Source organism: Rhodamnia argentea, chromosome 8, assembly GCF_020921035.1.
Source record: "Rhodamnia argentea isolate NSW1041297 chromosome 8, ASM2092103v1, whole genome shotgun sequence".
Lineage (NCBI taxonomy): Eukaryota > Viridiplantae > Streptophyta > Magnoliopsida > Myrtales > Myrtaceae > Rhodamnia > Rhodamnia argentea.
In genome coordinates this window covers 28205976-28226623 of record NC_063157.1, presented here as the reverse complement: position 1 = coordinate 28226623, position 20648 = coordinate 28205976, and the positions used below count along the sequence as shown (strand labels likewise).

Sequence of the window (20648 nt, the reverse complement as noted above, 5' to 3'; positions counted from 1 at the left end):
ACCACTCGATCCATGAAGACACTAGTTGGTCGGTTTTCACCCAATCGATGTAATCGGGATTGACTGCTTCGATCTCTTGCCCGTCGACTTCAACTTGTAACTTCGAGAGGGGTGGTGGAATTTCTCCATTGATGAAGCCAAATAGCTCTTGACTGCGAAGAAATCTATAAAACTGAGCTTGCCGGAGAAGGAAGTTGTCTTCAGCAAGTTTGATTGTAACGAAGTTAGCAATGTTGACGTGAATAGGAAAAGGATATCTCGGTGTTCTTGTTGCCATTGTTGTGTTCTCAGAGAATAAGACCAGAATTCACAGCTTTGCTCTCAGAGAAAGGCTCTGATACCATGAAAGAATTTGAGATATAGAAGGAAAGGAAGAATGTAAACAGCAGGGAATGAACTCGAGTTTCCATTCATCATCTTCGCAGAATACTCGTCTGGCCTTTTCTTCATCTGAGAGCACACCTTCTCTCTTGTGCCTTTACAATTTATATTACATGTTTAGATCTCAATCAACCAATCTTGGAGTGACAGCTCACGTACAAGGAGAAAGCGAGGACAAATGAAAAAAATAATAGAAAGTGGAATCTTGGCCGCGTCTTTGTTTCCCCTCGCTCATAACAGAAGGCTGTTATGCAGAGTTCCACTCAGCAGTTGACACGTATTGGAGGCTGCAGCTGCAGATTTTCTCCTTTTCTCTCCTTGGTTGAAGTTGTGGCACCAGGGGTCATATTCTCAACAAGAACTGCATGCAGTTGCAGCTGCAGGCAGGTCCTTTCTCGTCGGTCAAGGAAGTTTTTAAGACGAGCAGTTCTTTCCTCGCCGACCAAACAAGCAAAGGAAGGAAACAATCTCACATGCTTATGTTGGAATGATAAATTTCCTTATCATCTGTTCTTCTTCTTCTTCTTGGTTGGGCCAAAAACTGGGGAGCAGCGGTTGGCAGAGAGCAGACCGAGAGCACTTGCTCGCTTCATACGTCGCAAGTTTTCTGGTTGACGAGGCAGTTTTTGCAGTGGCTTTGGCATCTAGTCAAATTTATTTCGAAAAGCTAGGTGGTGGAGAGAGAATTTATGATGAATTTGCTCATGATGTATGACGATCGTATTGGACATGATTGCTTGCTTTAGATCCTCTCACATGTAAAACATCAGTGGGTGAATGTTTTAGATTGCGTTTTTTCCTTCGCAACCTTTTTGGATAGCCGGAAGGCGACGGAAGCTCAGCTGAGACTTTGATTTTCGTTTTCCCGTTTTGGCCCGCTTAAACAGTATGGATATCCGCAGATATGAGCACGCGGCCTTAGATTTGAGGTCACGGGCTCTTATCTGAGGTTGTATTGTGTGACCTCAAAGAAGGTGGTAGTGGTGACCTCTATTGTACTAGGATGTAGTTCGTACTCCATATCGATTGAAAGACACGAAGGTTTGGTGAGCCGCCCCAGCGGGAGTTGCGGGAGCAATGTCTTTGGGACACTAGATGACTTTTATAGTTTGAATTTGTATTTTATTGGTAGTTTGGATTCGTGCCCATGAATAACTTATGTTATATATAATTTATTGCTCTTGGAATTGAGAGGTGAGAGATGTTAATTATAGTGAAATATTCTGCTGTATGTAGCACAATTTTAGAGTGAACCGGGATAAATCTCACCTCTATTTCTCTTTTCTCGCATTTAGTCTTCATTTCGTTGTGTTTGTGCGTCTAATTCTAACATCGGAGGTTGACCGACCAGAGTTAGCAAGCATCGAAGGTGGTGGTGGAGAGTAGAAATCGCCGACAGAGTTGAGCGTGGGCAGTTTTTTTTTTTTTTTGGTCCAATAGCGTGGGCAGTTATGCAACAATGATGGGGAGTTTTGGCAGCGGCCGAAAACTCTGTCAATGACCAAATGGAACCAGGTGTAGGGCTGTGGAGGCGGCGGTGAGCACGGGTTGACGATAGCACTAGGTGTGTCCAAAGGCGGCATCAATCTTACGCAGTAGTGGGGATTAGATGCTTAATTGCATGATATGAAAGTTTATGGCTTGATTGCATGCATAATTTTTTTTTTTTTATGCACCATGTCTTTCCCATTGTTCAATTATGTCTACATTTTGTGTTTCACGTGTAAGACCCGACTTACATGCAATAGAAATTGCTAGAGAATACGAGGTATGTACATTATTTATGCATCTTTTAAAAGTAGTGACAATTATCGAAAAAGTTTTATATCTATTTTACTTTGGTCAATTCAGTCCTAAATATTTTCACGTATTGCCAAATTGAATGAATCTAGCCAATTTTGGCTGAAAATTGCTCACGTGGATGTTGGCCATCCTATGTGACACAGCCCACGTTGATGTGGACATTTTTAATAATACTTTATTATTTTTTGAATTTTATTTATTTATTTATTAATTTTCCTTTCTTTTTTTTCGTTTTTACTTTTGTGTTCGGCAAGGTCGCCGGTTGCAAGCTAGGGCCAGTAGCCCTCGACCAGATCTAGGCTAGGGACAACACCCCTTTGAGGGCATGATTGCCTTCACCACTTGGCTGGCAGTAGTTGTTTTGCGACCTCGCTGGCTACGACTGTTAAAAAAATGAGAAAAATAAAATAAAATATCAATAAAAAATGTTCATGTTAGTGCCGGCCGTGTCGGGTCATACGTCTAGTGTCCATGTAAGCAATTTTCAGTTAAAATGGTTGGATGGATTTAATTGGCAAAACGTGAGACGATTCATGATTCAATTAACACAATTTAAAGATTTTGGATTACATTCGCAAGCAATAAGTTAGGTTTAGGATTTTCTGGATAGTTTTCCTTATAATGCGTCATCATCGTGTGAGTCCGTGATCACAGCTTCTTTTAAACACGAGATTCACTCAACTAGTGAATCGTTCTTGGAATCATGGGCCATTAAAAAAAAACAAGATGGGATTGTCAAATGAAAGAACTCAATGAAAACGGGCTGGGGTGACCCCAAGGGGGAATGAAAAAAAATCAACTCATAGTCTCAAACTCCACATGTAAATTGTCTTTTCAGTATATAGACTTTGAATCTGTTGGAAAACATCTCTAAATGGACCTCGATGGTAACAAAAGGTATTTGAGTATTTAATAAAATTGATTAAGTGCTATGTTATATTAAGAGAAAATGATATATATAGTCTCTAAATTTGGCCTAATGTGCAATGTAATTCTTGGACTTTATTCAATTTGGTCCCTCAACTTTCCATAGGAAAAGTAAAAAATTTGCATAATCACCCTATTATTCGGATTTTAGAATATTTCTCATTTTAATCCATTTCCTTAACCAACATGAAATATGCCTATCCCTTTTTTTTTTAGCTTCTTTACATATTTTTGTCTTTGTAGATATGGCAATAGTTCCATCTAAGTGTACTTTAGCTTACAATCTTCATAATAGTAAATGTAGATACTCATTTTAAGTTGTATTGGATTGCTATTCCTACTATTAGTATATCCTAATTCACATATTCCAAATTTAATTAGAAAAAAAATTGAAAATTTTATCCGTTGATCAAATTATGAACAATAACAGGATTAATTTAAGTATGAGAAATCTATTGACAAATTAATATTAAATATTATGACTTAAAATAAGTCCTATTGGAACTATAGCACGAGTTATAAAGAACTAAAAGGCAATAAAAATAGCATTTCTTTTTGTTGATTTAGGAAAATGGATTAAAATGAAGAGATAGTCTATAATCTAGGTAACCATGTAGTCATGAAAACTTTGAATACTATTGAAAAAAGTAATTTGACTTTCTTATGGAAAGTTGAGGAATTATACTTGAACAAATTAAAAGTTTGGGACTTGACTGCATTTTTTGAAAGTTTTAGGACTCAATTGTACATTTGTGACAAGTTTAAGGACTTACTTGCAATTTTCGAAAGTTTTCAGATTCAATTGCACTTTCTGACAAGTTTTAGGAAATAATTGCATTTTTTGAAAGTTTATGACTCAATTGCTGACAAGTTTTAAGACTTTCAACACACTTATCCCTTCCATTTAAAGATTGATTGTAAAAACAGAAGACACAATTCACAGAATCATAAAAATTGAAGACTTGCTCATGTCATAAAACATGGATATCCAAGTATATTTTGGCAGAAACTCACAAGTTAATTCCTTATGGAGAATGATCCAGTGGATGGCCACAAAACCTACCTTATATAGAAGATATTCCCTACTCTCCAAATTGATTGAAGGTTTTACATGTGATTGCCAAGGAATTTCCAAGAGAGTTTTTACCATTAGACATAAAGACTAATAGATTCAAGGTGAACGTTTGAATTTGGTGGAAATAAAAAGACCGAATGATGAGCAGAACACTGTCTGTCGACAAGTGCTTTGAACCAAGAAACTTAAGCAATTAGAATTCTTAAGTTTATCTCTACATTGCTGCTTCATAGTAGATTAAGAACTTATCCAAAGAGTTAGCAAGAGTATCAAACATTTCGAAACACTTGGGCGGTGTACTTTATAATTTAAGGAGTGAGTCTATTGTGTTGTGTGTACAAGGTGCAAGAACAACACTTGGAGGGTTACAATAATTTTGTTGCCTGTAGCGGGACAGTTGCAGAAGAAGTAGATCGCTGCGCGGCAGGATTTTCTGAACTCGTAACACGGCGGCAATTGCACTCTTGACTAAACTAGCGGATCTCAGCTTATTTGGGCTGTTAGAATTGCAAGAGAGGAGTAGGCAAATTTAAACCGAACCTCTATAAATCTCACTCGTGATTTCTCTTTCTCTAAACTCCTTAACTTCCGCTTATATTGTTAGTCACTTGCACCTAGAAGCGAAGTTTTTTCAAAGGGATTGGCTATATCCAAATAAGCTTTAGTTTACTCGAAAAACCAACTTGTCTCCTTAATTGTTTATTTGGACCAAGGAGATTTAGCTAAGAATTGCTCAATAACTCTCAAAGACTTTGGTCAACAATAATGTAGATAAGACTAATGAACATTGGCTTATGGAACAACAAATTGGTATCCATTTGGTGTAAGTATTGGGAAATTTGTCTAAAAAAAATCTTAAATTTATTGAACTTTTGCCAATTCAGTTATAATTTTTTTAATTTTGCCAATTGAGTCCACATGGCCAATTTTGGACGGAAATTACTGACGTGGACGCCTTCCGTCCTACATTGTACGGTCAGCACTGACGTAGATAAATGTTTCAAATTTATTATTATTATTTTCCTTTTTCCTTCTTTTTGTTTCATTACCTTTTCTTTTTCCCTTTTTCCCCCCGTCGGCCACCGTCGTGCCTTGTCGATGGCTAGGTGTGGTTGCCGGCCTTCAGTGAGGGTTGCCCAAGGCTGCTCAGGCGAGAGCACCCTCGGGTGAGGATTGCCCTTGCCTTGGTTGGTTGGCAAGGGCCGCCCTTGCCCGAGGCTAGTGGTTGCCGACGGAGGGATAATGGGAAAAAAGGAAAAAAGAAAAAAATAAACGGAAAAATAAAAATAGGAAAACATGAAAAAAAGAAAAGGAAAATTAATGAAAAATTTGAAAAAATATTAAAAAAATTATCCACGTCCACGTTTGCCGTGAACATATGATAGACAATGTCCATGTCAATGATTTTCTGTTAAAATTGGCTGGATGAATTTAATTGGTGAAATGTGAAAATACTTAAAATTTAATTGATAAAATTAAAAAAGGTTTATGATCAAATAAATATAAATGTAAAAAATTTGCGAGCTTTTTGGATAATTTTTTTTGTCCGGACGCATCACAAGAAGAAAGACTTTCTTCACAAACTCGGGGTCGATGAGTCGACCCTGGCCTTTGATATGGCGGCCTCTGATTTCGTGTCGAATCCACCTCGTAAATGCTTACAAAATCCTTTCGAAGCTCCAATGAAATGCTTTAAATAAGTCGTCTGGGGTCATTTGATTGGTATGGTGTCAATTCACGATAATACCACGTTTTGTGCAGAAACGTACCGCAACTGGTGATGGACAGAACTAATCCGCGATGTTATTATCATGAACAAGTCAAACCATAATCCCGCACGAAATTTTTTTTTTTTGGGTCACATTTTATTATTGAAAGAATAAAAGAACAAACCTATTTCACAGTGAATATTCCACCGAAATGCCAAAACATGCTTTGTCTCAAAATAATACATGTCCGAATAAAATCTTCTCCATCGATTCAAAATAACCAAAAAAAAAAAAAAATTGAGAACAAAATAAAAGTCACTTGGCTTTGGATCCACCGGAAGACTTCGTACCACCCTTTCCTCCTTGCCCACCGCCTTGACCTCCACCGCCGCCCCCTGCTGTTGGAGCATCGTCGTCATCTAAATCCACCGTCCTCACTTTGAACCTCTCGAGCTTCAAGGGCAAATCACCGCCTCCTATCTCTCTAGAAGTCGTTCTCGGCGATCCGACGCTCAGGCTCCGCCTCAGTCGATCTGCTAGCCTTTCCTTCTCCTCGCGAAACAACAAATCCTCGAGCCTCTTGGAGAACTCGGCGAACTCGTCGTGAAGCTTCGGAAACAGCTCCTTGAACAAGTCCCTCCTCCGAGCGTATAGCTCCCTGAAGAACTCCAACACAGCTAGCAACTGCGGATCGACGGACTTCCCGGCCTTTGCTCGATACTTGAAATTGTCGTTTCCACCACCCATATTGCTGACGCGATTCCTTCTGCGAAGGCCGCTCTCGAGGAGGGAGAAATCATCGAACGTGCGAGGGAACGACAAATCTCCGGCGCCTGACGATTCGGCCTTGCCGACGACCCGTGCGTCGTTGGGCTTCATCTGCCACGGTGTGCGGTGGCGATCCATGGACATGGTGATGTGTGTGATGGAGTATGGAACAATATAAGAAGGTAAAATGGATGGTATTGGTTATAGGATGTCTTGGAAGAAATTCTATGTCTCTGTGTTGGGAAGGTTGAGCTAGGGATAGGTTGGCTAAGGTTTTATATGTGTAATATATGTACTTAAGAATGTTGGGTGGCTTGTGGAATAATTAAGGATCAAAGAACAAGACAATGAAGGCACGACTTGGTCGTTTATTCAACTAAGCTACGCGTTGCTGATTCGCACGTTTTCTTTGTCCGGATTAACATGATGCCAACTAGGAAATGTGAGGGTCGACCAATTTCATGAGATAATGTCCAATCATGAGACCAATTGGATCTGAAGTTCTAGAGAAAAGTAGTTGCAAGGCGTTGGAAAGATCAGGGAAACCACATAGGAAACAACAGGAAGGAATCGTTCCAAAACCTGTGCTGACAATTACATTATCCATTTGCTTTGTCGTGACCGACATATTAACAATGCAAAAAATTGAGTCCTCTCAAGAAAGATCAAGATCCTCTAAATTTAAATTTACGGGGTAAATTTATTCTTAAGAAGTTGACACCTCATCACAAATATAATGAATAGTTCAGATGTATTTCCCATTTTTGTTTTTTGTTTTGTTTTGTTTTGTTTTTTCTCTTTTCTCCTTTCCAACCCAACCTCTCTTCTCCGTTCTTTGCATGGCGCTGTCCGCCACCGAGCAGCTCGACCCGCCTTGTTGTCGCTAGGCTCCGTCACTCGCCCCATCTTTGCTTTGGCCCTCACTACAGCGAAGGTCGTTGGACTCGGACTACCCAAATCTGGGGTTGCCTGAGGGCAGACAAATGTCCAATCTGAGGAAATTGGCGTGGTGGTTCATCATTTTTAGGTTGTTTTATCCACCATTTCCTCCGTGGGATTACTCGCTTGCCCTCTCGAAAAGCTAAATCTTTATCCCATAGAGTACATTGGACCTGCCATAAATTTAGATACTTTATAGCAGGAAAGCTCGCGCCACCATATTCTAAATCAATAGTACAAATTCATCATGAAAAATGAACTTTGCTCCCAAATTCATCGGAAAAAGTACACTAGAAGTGCCATAACTTTTGTACGGCGTTCACTTGAGTGCCATAACTTTCAAAACGTTCACTTAAGTGTCATAACTTTCAAAAATCGTTCAAATTGAATGCCATGTTGACGTGGACGCTGAAAAAGTTGACGTGGCACGCCGGAAAAATACTTGTAGCACACGGGAAAGCTGATGTGGCACGTCGGAAAAGTTATTGTAGCACTCAAGTGAACGATTTTGCTCCGATGTAACACTCAAGTGAACAATTTTTGAAAGTTATGGCACTTAAGTGAACGCCGTATACAAGTTATGGCACTTTTAGTGTACTTTTCATCAAATTCATCCGTGTTTGTCCAATGGGTCACTGAGACTCATCCATGCAATATATTGAAAGAATCACAAATACGTAAAGATCACATTATAAACGAATTCTATATTAACGCCGAGAATGAAAACAAGAGGCGGTCGGTGGTCATAAAAAATCAGGGCATGCAAGTAATTGCAAGGATAAGCATGAAGAAAAAAATACCACTTATTGAATGGATGTGCATGAAAAAAAAAAAAACAAATTAATTCATGAACTTGATCTGAAAATTGAAAACAAGACAAAAAAGAGGAAAATAACTGGAGGTTTTCATTGGTCAATGAGGACATTCCTTTCTTTGCCTAACAAATAACGACTGAACATTAGATTTCGGCATATATCATCTGTTAAACCTTTAGATAAATCAAACGAGGCGTCTTGACTTATTATGGAAAAAGCTTAAATATATAGGGGGAAAAAAACCCTTAAAACGTGGGTTTAGTTGCATTCTTTATTGAAAGACTTACCAAAAAAGTCCTAAATCTATTGTATTTGTGTCGATTTAGTCCTAATTTTTTTTCAATTTTTCTGGTGAGAATTTTCTCTCAATTGAATCATAAAATTTTTGCTTTAGAGCAAATTCAATCCATTTAGCCGGCCGGAGCTAATGTGGATAATTTTTAACGATATTTTAACATTATTTATTTATTGTTTTCTTTCTGTCTTTTTCTTTTCTTTTCCCCTATGGCCAACGAGGGTTGTCGGAGCTCGCCAACTACTACGCGAGGCCGCGAAGCCCTAGCCAACTACCAGCGAGGGCTCGCAGCCCTCGATCTGCCTTGCTCGTGATTGGCGACGCCATGGCCACCATCACTTAGATCCGGGTGAGGGGGCCTCGCCCAGGGCCGCAATGGCCTTCCTAGTGGCTAGCGGGCTATGGCAAATCTCGCCGTCCACAAGGGGGAAAATGAAAAAAAAAAAAAAGATAGAGAAAGAAAAGAAAACTAAAAAATAGATAAACAATTAAAATATAATTAAGGATTATCCACGTTAGCGTTGACCTGCCAAATGGATTAAACCGGCACAAATCCAAAAGGCACATGACTCAATTGATAAAAAAAAAAGAGTTTATGGTTGAATTGGTACAATTGTAATACATTTAGGACTTTTTTTATAATAATTTTCCCTCTCTTCAGCCTATTGCAAATTTGTGTAGAATTAGACGAAAATTTAGATGGAACATCACATCATAATGTAAACCTTACAACTCACCCAACGTAGTGAATTACATGTAGTCAGAGATAGAATCGTGCGCAGTCGATTCTCGCAATTCCAATCTAGACAACATATTCTAGATTGTCACTAAAATCAACTCATGGGGTAGAAAGTTTCATGCCCACAGTATAAGCCTATCTACTAGTTCTGTCTAGATTGTGTGGAAAGGCATTTATAAAACATTGGAAAAATTATCCAAAAATCATAAACCTATTGCACTTTTACCAATTCAGTCCAAACATTTTAATTTTGTCAATTAAGCTCTAAATATTTTCACAAAATTGACTATATCTAGCCAATTTTGGCAAAAAGTTGTTGATATAGATGCATGTCGTCTTACATGGCACGGTCGGCACTGATATGAGCAATCTTTATTAATATTTTATAATATTTTTGAATTCTATTTATTTATTTATTTTCTTACTTTTTTTTTTCCCTTCTTCCTCTAGCGGGTCGTTGGTCCTCGGCGATGGCCGACGATCGGCCAAAGGTGAGGGCGGGCGGGCTCCACTCGGGCAAGGCTCAACTTAGCTAGCTCGACGATGGCAAGCATCGCCCGCCCTTGGCGAGGCTCAATCTCGCTGTCGCTAAGAGAGGTCGGCCTTGCCGGTGGCCGGGCAAGGCTCGCCCTAGCGGGATATGTCAAGACCGACCTCGCCTAGTGACGTCAAGCCTTGCCGGTCCTCTCCTCCGGCTGGTCGACGACTCGAAGAGGGGACAAGAGAGAGAGAGAGAGAGAGAGAGAGAGAGAGAGAGAGAGAGAGAGAGAGAAGGAAAAGGAAAAAGAAAATTAAAATAAATTGAAAAAATATTAATTCATAATTAAAATTTGTCAATGCCAGCAATTTCTTGCCAAAATTGGTCGGATAGAGTCAATTGACAAAAATTGAGGCTGACAAAATGTAAGAAGGTTTAAAATTCAATTGATAAAAATAAAAGGTTTATAGCTGAATTGGGAAAAGTGCAATATGTTTAGGACTTGTTTGGATAATTTTCCCACAAAACTTTTACACAAAGAGGATCTTATTCAACCTCCATTCGGTCAAGGATGAATTGGTGTTACAGACTTTTGTGTAGTTATACTTTGCTGTCTTTCGCTTTTTTTGGTCGAAGTGTAGTTATGCTTTGCTATTGAAAAAGAGTATTGCTTTCAAGTTTCAAAAAACTTTCTAAGGCGGTCTTCGGGTTGAACACTCGTAGCGGAGATCTTAGCCGCCACGTCTTCTGTTCGACAAAAGGCCAATGTGAGGGAGTCTTCGTTTGGGCCCATCTTATCCAGAGAAGCCGCCTCTATTTTCCGTCATTTTCTATTTTGGTTTCGTTGAGTCATTGCCTGCTTAACTATTAGAGATTCAATTTCATTATTAAAGAATAATGCCTCGTTTTGTAATTCAACAGATATTGCCGTTACATAGCAATTGACTAGGTAGTAATTTTCAGGGGTTCTATCTTTTTCTATTTGCGGTTATAATCTAAAGCACGGATATAAGAACCTAAAAAGATGGAGGCTCGTAAAACACTCTGCAAGCCTTATGAACATGTTGAGGTCAAATCTTCAGTTTGCACAGATAGCCCAAATCTAGAGTAATTTGCATGCGTAGTGAAATTTGTGCCGACAACCTCCAACTGTTAATATGGTAATCTTCTAATGCTTCAAGCAACCGCGCCAACTTGAGAATTTGACTTCCAGAGGTTTAGGTAATACTTTATTTCTTGCCACTTTTTTTGCGATACTAGTTTCGCCTAATCCTGCTCAAACAGTCCGCCACTTTGCTATTAACATCATAATTTGAATTTTGTACTTAAGTTAGGAACATGGCACGTGAATACAATAGTATCCTAACCTTGTGTTTCTTTGTAAGATATGCATGACATTTACTATTTGTTATATTTTTGACTTTCAAATTAGTGATAAGGTTATTTTGGACCATTCACTTTGTTTTAGGATTTCTTAGATGGGGCTATAAAAAATGATATCTTGAATAGCATATTGCAACGTTTGCTTTTACTTCTGTCTTGAAACCCTTTGTGTTTCACTTCTTCTTGTCAGATCTTTCGATCTTTGATTGTACGCTTGTACACATATTGAAGATAGTGAAACCTCTCTCTCTCCTCGTGGTTTTTCCCGTTTTGGGTTTTCCACGTAAATTGTGTCTCGTGCGTTCTTATTTTACTTTCATCCTTAGCTATTTTGCTCTTGAATTTGTGCATCTCTTGGCGTTTTTCCGCAACAAATTGGTATCAAAGCGAAGGAAGTTCAATCTTTTGTTCGAGATGGCATCTATCAAGTTCGAAGTGGCACCCTTCGATGGCCAAAATAATTTTGGGTTATGGAGGATCAAGATGAAGGCTTTGTTGCGTCAAGAAGGTTCGGTTAGAGCCTTGGATGGGAATTATCCCGACGATATGACGGCGGTAGAGATCGAGGAGATGGAAGAGAAGGTGAATAGCACCATCCAATTGTCGTTGTCTAACAAGGTGCTTCGTGAAGTTGCTGATGAAGAAACGGCTTCGGGATTATGGCAAAAGTTAGAGAGTCTCTATATGAAGAAATCTCTTACGACGAGATTATTCTTGAAGCAGCGTCTTTACATGCAAAAGATGCAAGAAGGTACTCCTATCCAAGAACATCTAGATGAATTTAATAAAATTGTTATGGATATGAAAAATCTAGATTTGAAGTTAGATGATGAGGATCAAGCCCTAATTGTGTTATGCTCACTACCGACCTCGTATGAGAATTTTGTGAATTCTATGTTGTATGGAAGAGAATCCATAACTCTTGAAGATGTGAAGGCTTCGCTGAATTCCGCAGAGATGCGTACAAAGTTGAATGCGAGCAGTAGTACGTATAAAGCAGATGGTTTAGTTGTTAGGGGAAGGTCGAATCATCGGGATAGACGCAGTAACAATAAAGAGCGTTCGAAATCTAGGTCGGGCCAGGATAAGAAAAAGGTTGAGTGTTACTATTGTCACAAGTTCGGACACTATAAAAACGAGTGTCCTTTGCTCAAAGCCAAGGGAAAAAAGTCAATGGAGAGTTCTGATTTGGCTAGTCCGGTTAAGGATAATGAGTCCGCTAATGCAGATAATGTTCTTACTGTTTTGTCTTCGGATTGTCGTGTAGACGATGAATGGATTTTGGATTCGGCTTGTTCATACCATATGTGCCCAAATAGTGATTGGTTCCACACATATGAGAAAGTAACTGGTGGTTCGGTTTTGATGGGTAACAATGCAGTTTGCGGGATTGTAGGTATTGGTACAGGGCGGATGAAATGTCATGACAATGTAGTAAGAACTTTGACGGATGTTAGGCACATCCCAGATTTGAAGAAAAACCTTATTTCTTTGAGCAGTTTGGATTCCACTGGTTGCATGCATATTGGTGGAGGTGGAGTTTTGAAAATTTCAAAGGGCTCTTTGATTGTGATGAGAGGTAACAAAAAAGAATGGTCTTTACGTTCTGCGGGGAAGTACCGTTGTTGGTTCTTTAAATATATAATCCTCTTCAAATTCTAATAAATCAAGGTTGTGGCATATGCGGTTGGGCTACATGAGTGAAAAAGGAATGACAATCTTGAGTAAGCGTGGTTTACTCTGTGTAGAGCAAACAATCTCACTTGACTTTTGTGAGCATTGTGTTTACGGGAAACAACACAGAGTTAGTTTCGATCTTGTGGTGCACTCGACGAAAGGCACGATTGACTACATTCACTCCGATTTGTGGGGACCTGCATAGGTTACATCTAAAGGTGGTGTAGTTTATCTTTTGAAATTTATTGATGACTTTTCTAGGAGAGTTTGGGTTTAGTTCTTGAAGCGTAAAAGTGACGTTTTTGATACGTTCAAGAAGTGGAAGATGTTGATTGAAAATCAAATTGGCAAGAAGATAAAGCGTCTCGGAACGGACAATGATCTTGAGTTTTGCGGAGGTGATTTTAACAAGTGCTGTGAAGATTCGGGGATTGTTCGACATCGAACAGTCAGGTACACACCTCAACAAAATGGGGTGGCGGAGCGCATGGATCGAACACTTTTAGAGAGAGCTAGATGTATGCTTTCTAATGTTAGACTTGATAAAGATTTCAGGGCTGAAGCCGTTAACACAACATGTTATTTGGTAAATCGATCTCCTTCTACCGCAATTGAATGTAAGACTCCAAACGAGGTATGGTCCGGTAAACCTTCTGATTATTCTATTTTGAAAATATTTGGATGTCCCGCTTATTATCATGTAAAAGATGGTAAGCTTGAACCTAGAGCCAAGAAAGGTATTTTTGTTGGTTATCCGGATGGAGTTAAGGGATATAAATTGTGGTGTTCTGACCCTCGATTACCAAAGTTTATAATCAGTAGGGATGTTACTTTTGATGAAAACTCTATGCTTGATCAAAGAAAAGTTGTTGAGTTTGTAGATATTCAAGAAGAGAATATAGCGAAGGAGATGGAGTTTAGTGTGTAGCATCCAAGGAGAACTTTTGAAGATGTTCCTATTCAGTCAGAAAATGACGATGAGCAACAAAACTCAGATTCAATAAAAGAAGAAGTAGAATAAGTTGAACAACCTCGGACTTTGGCTGCGGGGAGAGCTAAAAGGCAAATTAAGCCTCCTCGGAGATATGATTTCGCTGATTTAGTAGCATATGCTCTTACAGTTGCTAAAGAGCTTGGTATTGAAGAACCTTCTACATTCCGTGAAGCTACTATTTGTTCTAAATCTAAGAAGTGGCTTGTTGCAATGAATGAAGAGATGGAGTCTCTTCATAAGAACCAAACTTGGGATTTTGTGAAATTGCCTAAGGGCAAAAGAGCTGTTGGATGCAAGTGGATCTTTAAACAAAAAGAGGGAATTTCAGGGGTTGAAGATGAAAGATTCAAAGCACGTTTGGTAGCGAAGGGCTTTAGTCGAAAGGAAGGGATCGACTTCAATGAAGTGTTCTCTCCAGTTATGAAACAAAGTTCCATTCGTATGTTGCTCGCGTTAGTGGCCCTTTATGATCTAGAACTTGAGCAACTTGATGTCAAGACCGCTTTTTTGCATGGCGAGCTTGAGGAGACAATCTATATATCTCAACCCGAGGGATTCGTTGTTGAGGGTAAAGAAGATCACGTTTGCAAATTGAAACGCTCTTTGTATGGTCTCAAGCAATCTCCACGACAATGGTACAAGAGGTTTGATAGCTTTATGTTAAGTCATGGCTACTCGTGAAGTGCACATGACAGTTGTGTATACTATAAGAGATTGCATGATGGTTCTTTTGTTTATTTGCTATTGTATATGGATGACATGCTCATTGCAATGAAGGACATGTCAAAGATACAGTTGTTAAAGAAGCAACTTAGCGGGGAATTTGAGATGAAGGATCTTGGAGCAGCCAAGAAAATTCTAGGTATGGAGATTTGCAGAGATAGACAGGTTGGGAAGTTATACCTTTCGCAGAAGGGGTATATTAAAAAAGTGCTTGAACGTTTTGGCATGAAGAACGCTAAACCGGTAAGCACTCCTTTGGCGTCTCACTTTAGACTTTCTGCTTCTTTGTCACCTAAAACCAAAGAAGAGGAAGATTGGATGTTTCGAGTTCCATATTCTAGTGCTGTGGGTAGTCTTATGTACGCTATGGTTTGCACTAGTCCGGATATTTCCCAAGCAGTTAGTGTTGTGAGCGGGTATATGGCACATCCAGGTAAAGCTCACTAGCAAGCGGTGAAGTGGATTCTTCGGTACATCCGGGGCACCTCGGATGTTGGTTTGGTCTTTGATAGAGATGGTGATACGGGGCATTCGGTTGTTGGCTTCGTTGATTCTGACTATGCGGGTGATCTTGATAAAAGGAGATCTTTGACGGGTTATGTTTTTACGCTTGGTGGCTCCGCTGTTAGTTGGAGAGCAACTTTGCGGGACAGAGTTGCTTTATCTACTACCGAAGTAGAGTACATGGCAGCAACAGAAGTAGCAAAGGAAGCTCTTTGGTTGAAGCGTTTAGTTACGTAACTTGGGGTAAAGCGGGAGGGAGCCTTTGTTATCTTTTGCGATAACCAAAGTGCAATCCAGTTGACCATGAACGCGATGTATCATGAGAGAACGTAACACATCGACATTCGTTATCACTTTGTGCGTAATGAGGTTGCTAAGGGTATAGTTACAATGAAGAAAGTACCTATAGCAAATAATCCAGCAGATATGTTGACCAAACCAATTCCTTTGACTAAGTTCAAGTATTGTTTGGACTTGGTTGGTATTCTCACTGTTTGAGTTACTTAGGCGGAGTTGGTGGCGTTTCATCCCTTGTTTCCTACGTCGAGTACGCTCACGTAGGGTTAGGGGTGTGCGTTGTCGATTCCATCGTTTGGAGGGTGGCCTTGTGTGGTCACTCTTGATGGTGAGGGAGAGAGGTCTTGTGGCGTTTGGTAAAACACACTTCCGAAGATTTGAAGTCAAGGTGGAGATTTGTTACATTTTTGACTTTCAAATTAGTGATAAGGTTATTTTGGACCATTCACTTTGTTTTAGGGTTTCTTAGATGGGGCTATAAAAAAAGATATCTTGAATAGCATATTGTAACGTTTGCTTTTACTTTTGTCCCGAAACCCTTTGTGTTTCACTTCTTCTTGTCAGATCTTTCGATCTTTGATTGTACGCTTGTATACATTATTGAAGATAGTGAAACCCCTCTCTCTCCTCGTGGTTTTTCCCGTTTTGGATTTTTCACGTAAATTGTGTCTCGTGCGTTCTTATTTTACTTTCATCCTTAGCTATTTTGCTCTTGAATTTGTGCATTTTTTGGCGTTTTTCCGCAACACTATTCTACAAATATGTGCGATTTGCGACCTCAAATTATTTGTGAGCACTTCAGGTCCTCCACCAAAGAGATTGTGGCCACCTCTCGTGGAGGAGCAATACTTGTTAATCCTGGTGCACATGAGCCTGGTTAATCCCAGTTGTTAAATCATGTGAGATCCAAGCGAAGCCCGCATGATTAGTCGAATCAGATGAACCGGACATCTTCCCTATTTCACTCGCGCAAGGACAGACGAATATTTACTTGTTTTCAATCCTAATTCCATACGCTACCTCTTGCATCGGATCAGGACATGTGAGAATTTAATTGTGGACATGTGAAGCTGACATGATTGGTCGAATAAGGTCAACCGGACATCTTCCCTATTTCACTCGCGCAAGGACAGATGAACATCTAATTGTTTTCAATCCTAATCCCATACGATACCTCTTGCATCGGATCAGGACATGTGAAAATTTTATTCACGTCTACATCGCACTCTAGCAAATAATATGTTGAGATAATAAGTTTTTTCATTTCGTGATTACAAAACCACATTAATATAATTGATGAGGTCAATAAATGCGGTGACAGTTTTGCGAGAGATGAAAGTTTTTAAATGGGGAAATGCTTCAATGACAGTATTGTCAGAAACAGTACAATCTTAATCGTAAACTTATACACCATTATTGCATATTTTTCATAAAGCACTCACTGATTGGGAAACAGTATGGTCGGAGATAACAGATAGCGGACTGTCATACTAATAGCTTTCTTCTAAATATCATACCATGTCAAATGACTCGAATCTATTGTGACATCATATAGATATTAATGTTTTAATTGTTATGTCTATATCGTGAATACCTCAAAGAGAAAGGAAATATTTTGTGAAGCCACATATGATTGATACAAAACATACAAAATCAAAATACAGATTGTAGGAAATACTACAAGCACGAAAATATGAGTTTTTTTTTTTTATCTATCATTTCAGGTTCTTTAGATATTTAGATATCTATTAAAATACTATTCTAGATACAACTTTAGTGGAAGAGAATAATAAAAGTGTCAAAAGTTACGTACAATGCTCACTTTAGTGCCCAAAGTTTCATACGAATCACTTCAGTCCCAAGTTTTTTGAAAAACGATGACTTAAGTGCATACTCCAATTTGCTTGATCGGGAATCCAGTGTGAATTTTTATTTATTTATTAATATCTGAAGCCGACATGACACGTTTGAAGCCTAGTTAGCAATAAAAAGGCTAAATGTTGGAAAAATAGAAAAATACAAACTTAATTAGTTTAAAAAATAAAAAAAACAATTTTTTTAAAAAAAGGACATGTGCAATATTGGGTCCTAAAACTTGTCGATAAAGTGGAATCGAGTCCTAAAACTTACAAAAAGTAAAATCTGGTCCTAAAACTTGTCAAATTGAGAAAAAAATAGAAAAATACAAACCTAATTAGTTTAAAAAATAAAAAAAAATATTTTTTTTAAAAAAAGACATGTGCAATATTAGATCCTAAAACTTGTCGAGAAAGTGGAATCAAGTCCTAAAACTTACAAAAAGTATAATCGGGTCCTAAAACTTGTTAAATTGATGCAATCGATTCCTTCTATTAGTTCCGTCCATTTGGACTAACAAAAAATGATTAGGTTTTTTTTTAATATTTTCTCTCTCCTCGTGTGGTAATGACGTAGCTAAGACGATATCGTTTTGGTTTAAATTTGATTTTTACTACAACTTTTATTCTAAAAAAGAAAAATTTTAAAAAAAGAGTTGTGGAGAACCAGGGCGAGTTTTGATTAAAAAAAAAAGAGTCCGCGTCCACACATTTTTTTAAATGTTTAATTTTTTTTCAAATTCATTTTAAATGAAATTCACATTTAAAAAATTATTTTTAGCTTATTTTTAAATATGATTTTAATTTATTTTAATTTTTTTAAGTTTAGAAGTCCAAGCAATTTTTTTTTTTAAAATATCACTTCATAAAAAATTAATTAATTATATTTACGACGTATTAATTTTGGCCGGAATATTTCACCCGAGGTACTTAAATGATTGTTTTTTTTTATTTGATACTTAAGTGATTCGTCAAAAATTTTGATGTTAAAATGAATGTCGTATATAAATTTTGATATTTCTAATATTCTTCTCCCGATATTTGGCGCTCGTAAACCATTTGATAATAGAAGGTGGCGTGGCACAAGGGCCCGATGTGGGTAGAAGACTTATCACGAGAATGTCGCCATCGGATGGAATCCACCGGAAGCATCTTCTCCAGCTTCTCCAATTTGCCTTTGTCTTGTGACTACTACTTGTCAAAACCAAAGAAAGCAAAGAACATCTCATCTTCTGATAGCCATTTCTACTCTGCCACGCCACCAACTTCTCCTAAGCTCACCTCCTTAACGGGCCACGTCGCAGACCTCTCTCCTAAATTAGGTCTCTCTGCCGGCACTATATATTTGCCCCACCGCCGTAGTGAGGGGCGGTCCATCAGATAAGTGAGAGCTGGAGGAGAGGGAGAGATCATGAGCAGAGAGAACAAGACTGTTCATGTTCTGATGCTGCCATGGCTTGCTCATGGTCACATATCGCCATTCCTAGAGCTAGGGAAGAGGCTTTCCAAGAGGAACTTCCATATTTACTTGTGTTCCACTCCTGTCAACCTCAGCTCCATCAAACCAAAGATCTCTGAGAAGTATTCATCCTCCATTGAACTTGTTGAGCTTCATCTCCCATCTCTGCCTGACCTCCCTCCTCACTACCACACAACCAAAGGCTTACCGCCCCACCTCATGAACACCCTCAAAGTGGCCTTCGACATGGCGAGTCCCGGCTTCTCCAACATCACCAAGGACTTGAGCCCGGATTTGATAGTGTACGACTTTCTTCAACCGTGGGCACCGGAAATCGCGAGATTGCACAACATCCCCGCGGTCAACTTCTGGAGCGCTGGCGCTGGAATTGCTTCTTTCTTTTTCCATGCGATCAAGAACATAGACGGAGAGTTCCCATTAGAGGCGATTAGCCTTCATGATCAAGAGCGAAGAAAAATCGACCGGATGTATGAGAACTCGGCGGGTGGCATCAAGGACAGAGACAGGGCTCTGCAATGTGTAGGAAAGTCTTCCGGAATCATCTTGGTGAAGACATTTCGAGAGCTGGAGGGGAAGTACATGGACTACCTCTCCAGTCATGTGGGCAAAAGGGTGGTCCCCGTTGGGCCACTCGTTCAAGACCCTAGTCAAGAGGACGGCGATGATAACATCATTGGGTGGCTTGACAGAAAAGAAAAATGTTCCAGTGTCTTCGTATCGTGTGGCACAGAATATTTTCTCACCGAGAGAGAAAGAGAAGAGATTGCTTATGGATTGGAGCTTAGTAGCGTCAACTTCATCTGGGTCATTAGGTTTCCTGTAGGAGAGAGCATGGAGCTCGAAGAGGCATTGCCTGTGGGGTTCCTGGAAAGAGTTGGGGATAGAGGATTGGTGCGGGAAGGATGGGCGCCGCAAGTGAAAATACTGGAGCATCGAAGCATCAGCGGGTTCGTGAGTCACTGCGGATGGAGCTCCATCATGGAAAGCATGAAGTTGGGGGTCCCGATCATCGCGGTGCCAATGCAACTCGATCAGCCGCTGAACGCCCAGATCGTAGAGAAGGTTGGGGTTGGATTGGAGGTCAAGAGGAGCAAGAGTGGAGAGCTCGAGAGGGGGGAGATAGCGAAGGCGATCAGAAGTGTGGTGGTGGAGAAAGATGGAGAGGGGGTGAGGAAGAAGGCCAGAGAAATGAGTGCAAGCATTAGGAATAAAGGGGAGAGAGAATTAGATGAAGTGGTAGATGCCTTGGTCGATGTTTTGCATGCAGCATGAAGAACGATTGTCAAAGAATTAATCAGAAGGTTATTTTTTTTCCCAGAAGTTAAATAGTTATTGTTCAGCTTTATTTTCTCATGTCTATATTTTTAGAATTTTGATTGATTTTATTCAAATAAGGCAATAGTTATCAAGTTAGTTAGAATTTCCAAGTTAAGTTTTGATTTTTTTTTTCTAGTTTATGTTTTTACGCATATCAACATGTGGCAGGAGTGTTAGAACCGAATCGAACCGAAATTTCGTACTTTTTTAATTCAAGTAACAAAAAAATAATCATTCTTTTTCAATTCTGATAGTTTCAATTTGGTTAACGGAACGGAAAAACAACCCAATTTGCTTAGTAAATGAACAGAAAAAAGGCGTTCTCGGAATTCATGGCAAAGAAAAAAAATAGAAAAATCGAACCGAATTGAATCTCGTATTCGGTTCGGTTTATATTTGGTTGGAATTGTGGTTCGGTTTAAAGCTAATGTACAACCAAACAATTCAGTTTGGACTTCCTGAAAAACCAAATTGGATCGAATCATTAA

The 20648-nt window shown here is 39.2% G+C and overlaps 2 protein-coding genes across 2 annotated transcripts; one reads left to right on the top strand and one right to left on the bottom strand.

Moving 5' to 3' along the window:
- Nucleotides 1-1570: 1570 nt before the first annotated feature.
- Nucleotides 1571-20160, top strand: LOC115738307 (UDP-glucosyltransferase 29-like). Its single transcript, XM_030670912.1, has 2 exons — nucleotides 1571-1584; nucleotides 18744-20160. The coding sequence occupies exon 2, from the start codon at nucleotides 18775-18777 to the stop codon at nucleotides 20113-20115; it is 1341 nt and encodes a 446-aa protein (XP_030526772.1). The 5' UTR covers nucleotides 1571-1584; nucleotides 18744-18774; the 3' UTR covers nucleotides 20116-20160.
- LOC115738147 (inhibitor of growth protein 1 homolog) lies at nucleotides 6137-6910 on the bottom strand. Its single transcript, XM_030670678.2, has one exon. The coding sequence runs from the start codon at nucleotides 6805-6807 to the stop codon at nucleotides 6211-6213; it is 597 nt and encodes a 198-aa protein (XP_030526538.1). The 5' UTR covers nucleotides 6808-6910; the 3' UTR covers nucleotides 6137-6210.
- Nucleotides 20161-20648: the final 488 nt, after the last annotated feature.

Bases quoted from the DNA above. Each gene is read 5' to 3' on its own strand.
- LOC115738147 (XM_030670678.2), bottom strand. From the start codon at position 6,807: ATGTCCATGGATCGCCACCGCACACCGTGGCAGATGAAGCCCAACGAC.
- LOC115738307 (XM_030670912.1), top strand. From the start codon at position 18,775: ATGAGCAGAGAGAACAAGACTGTTCATGTTCTGATGCTGCCATGGCTT.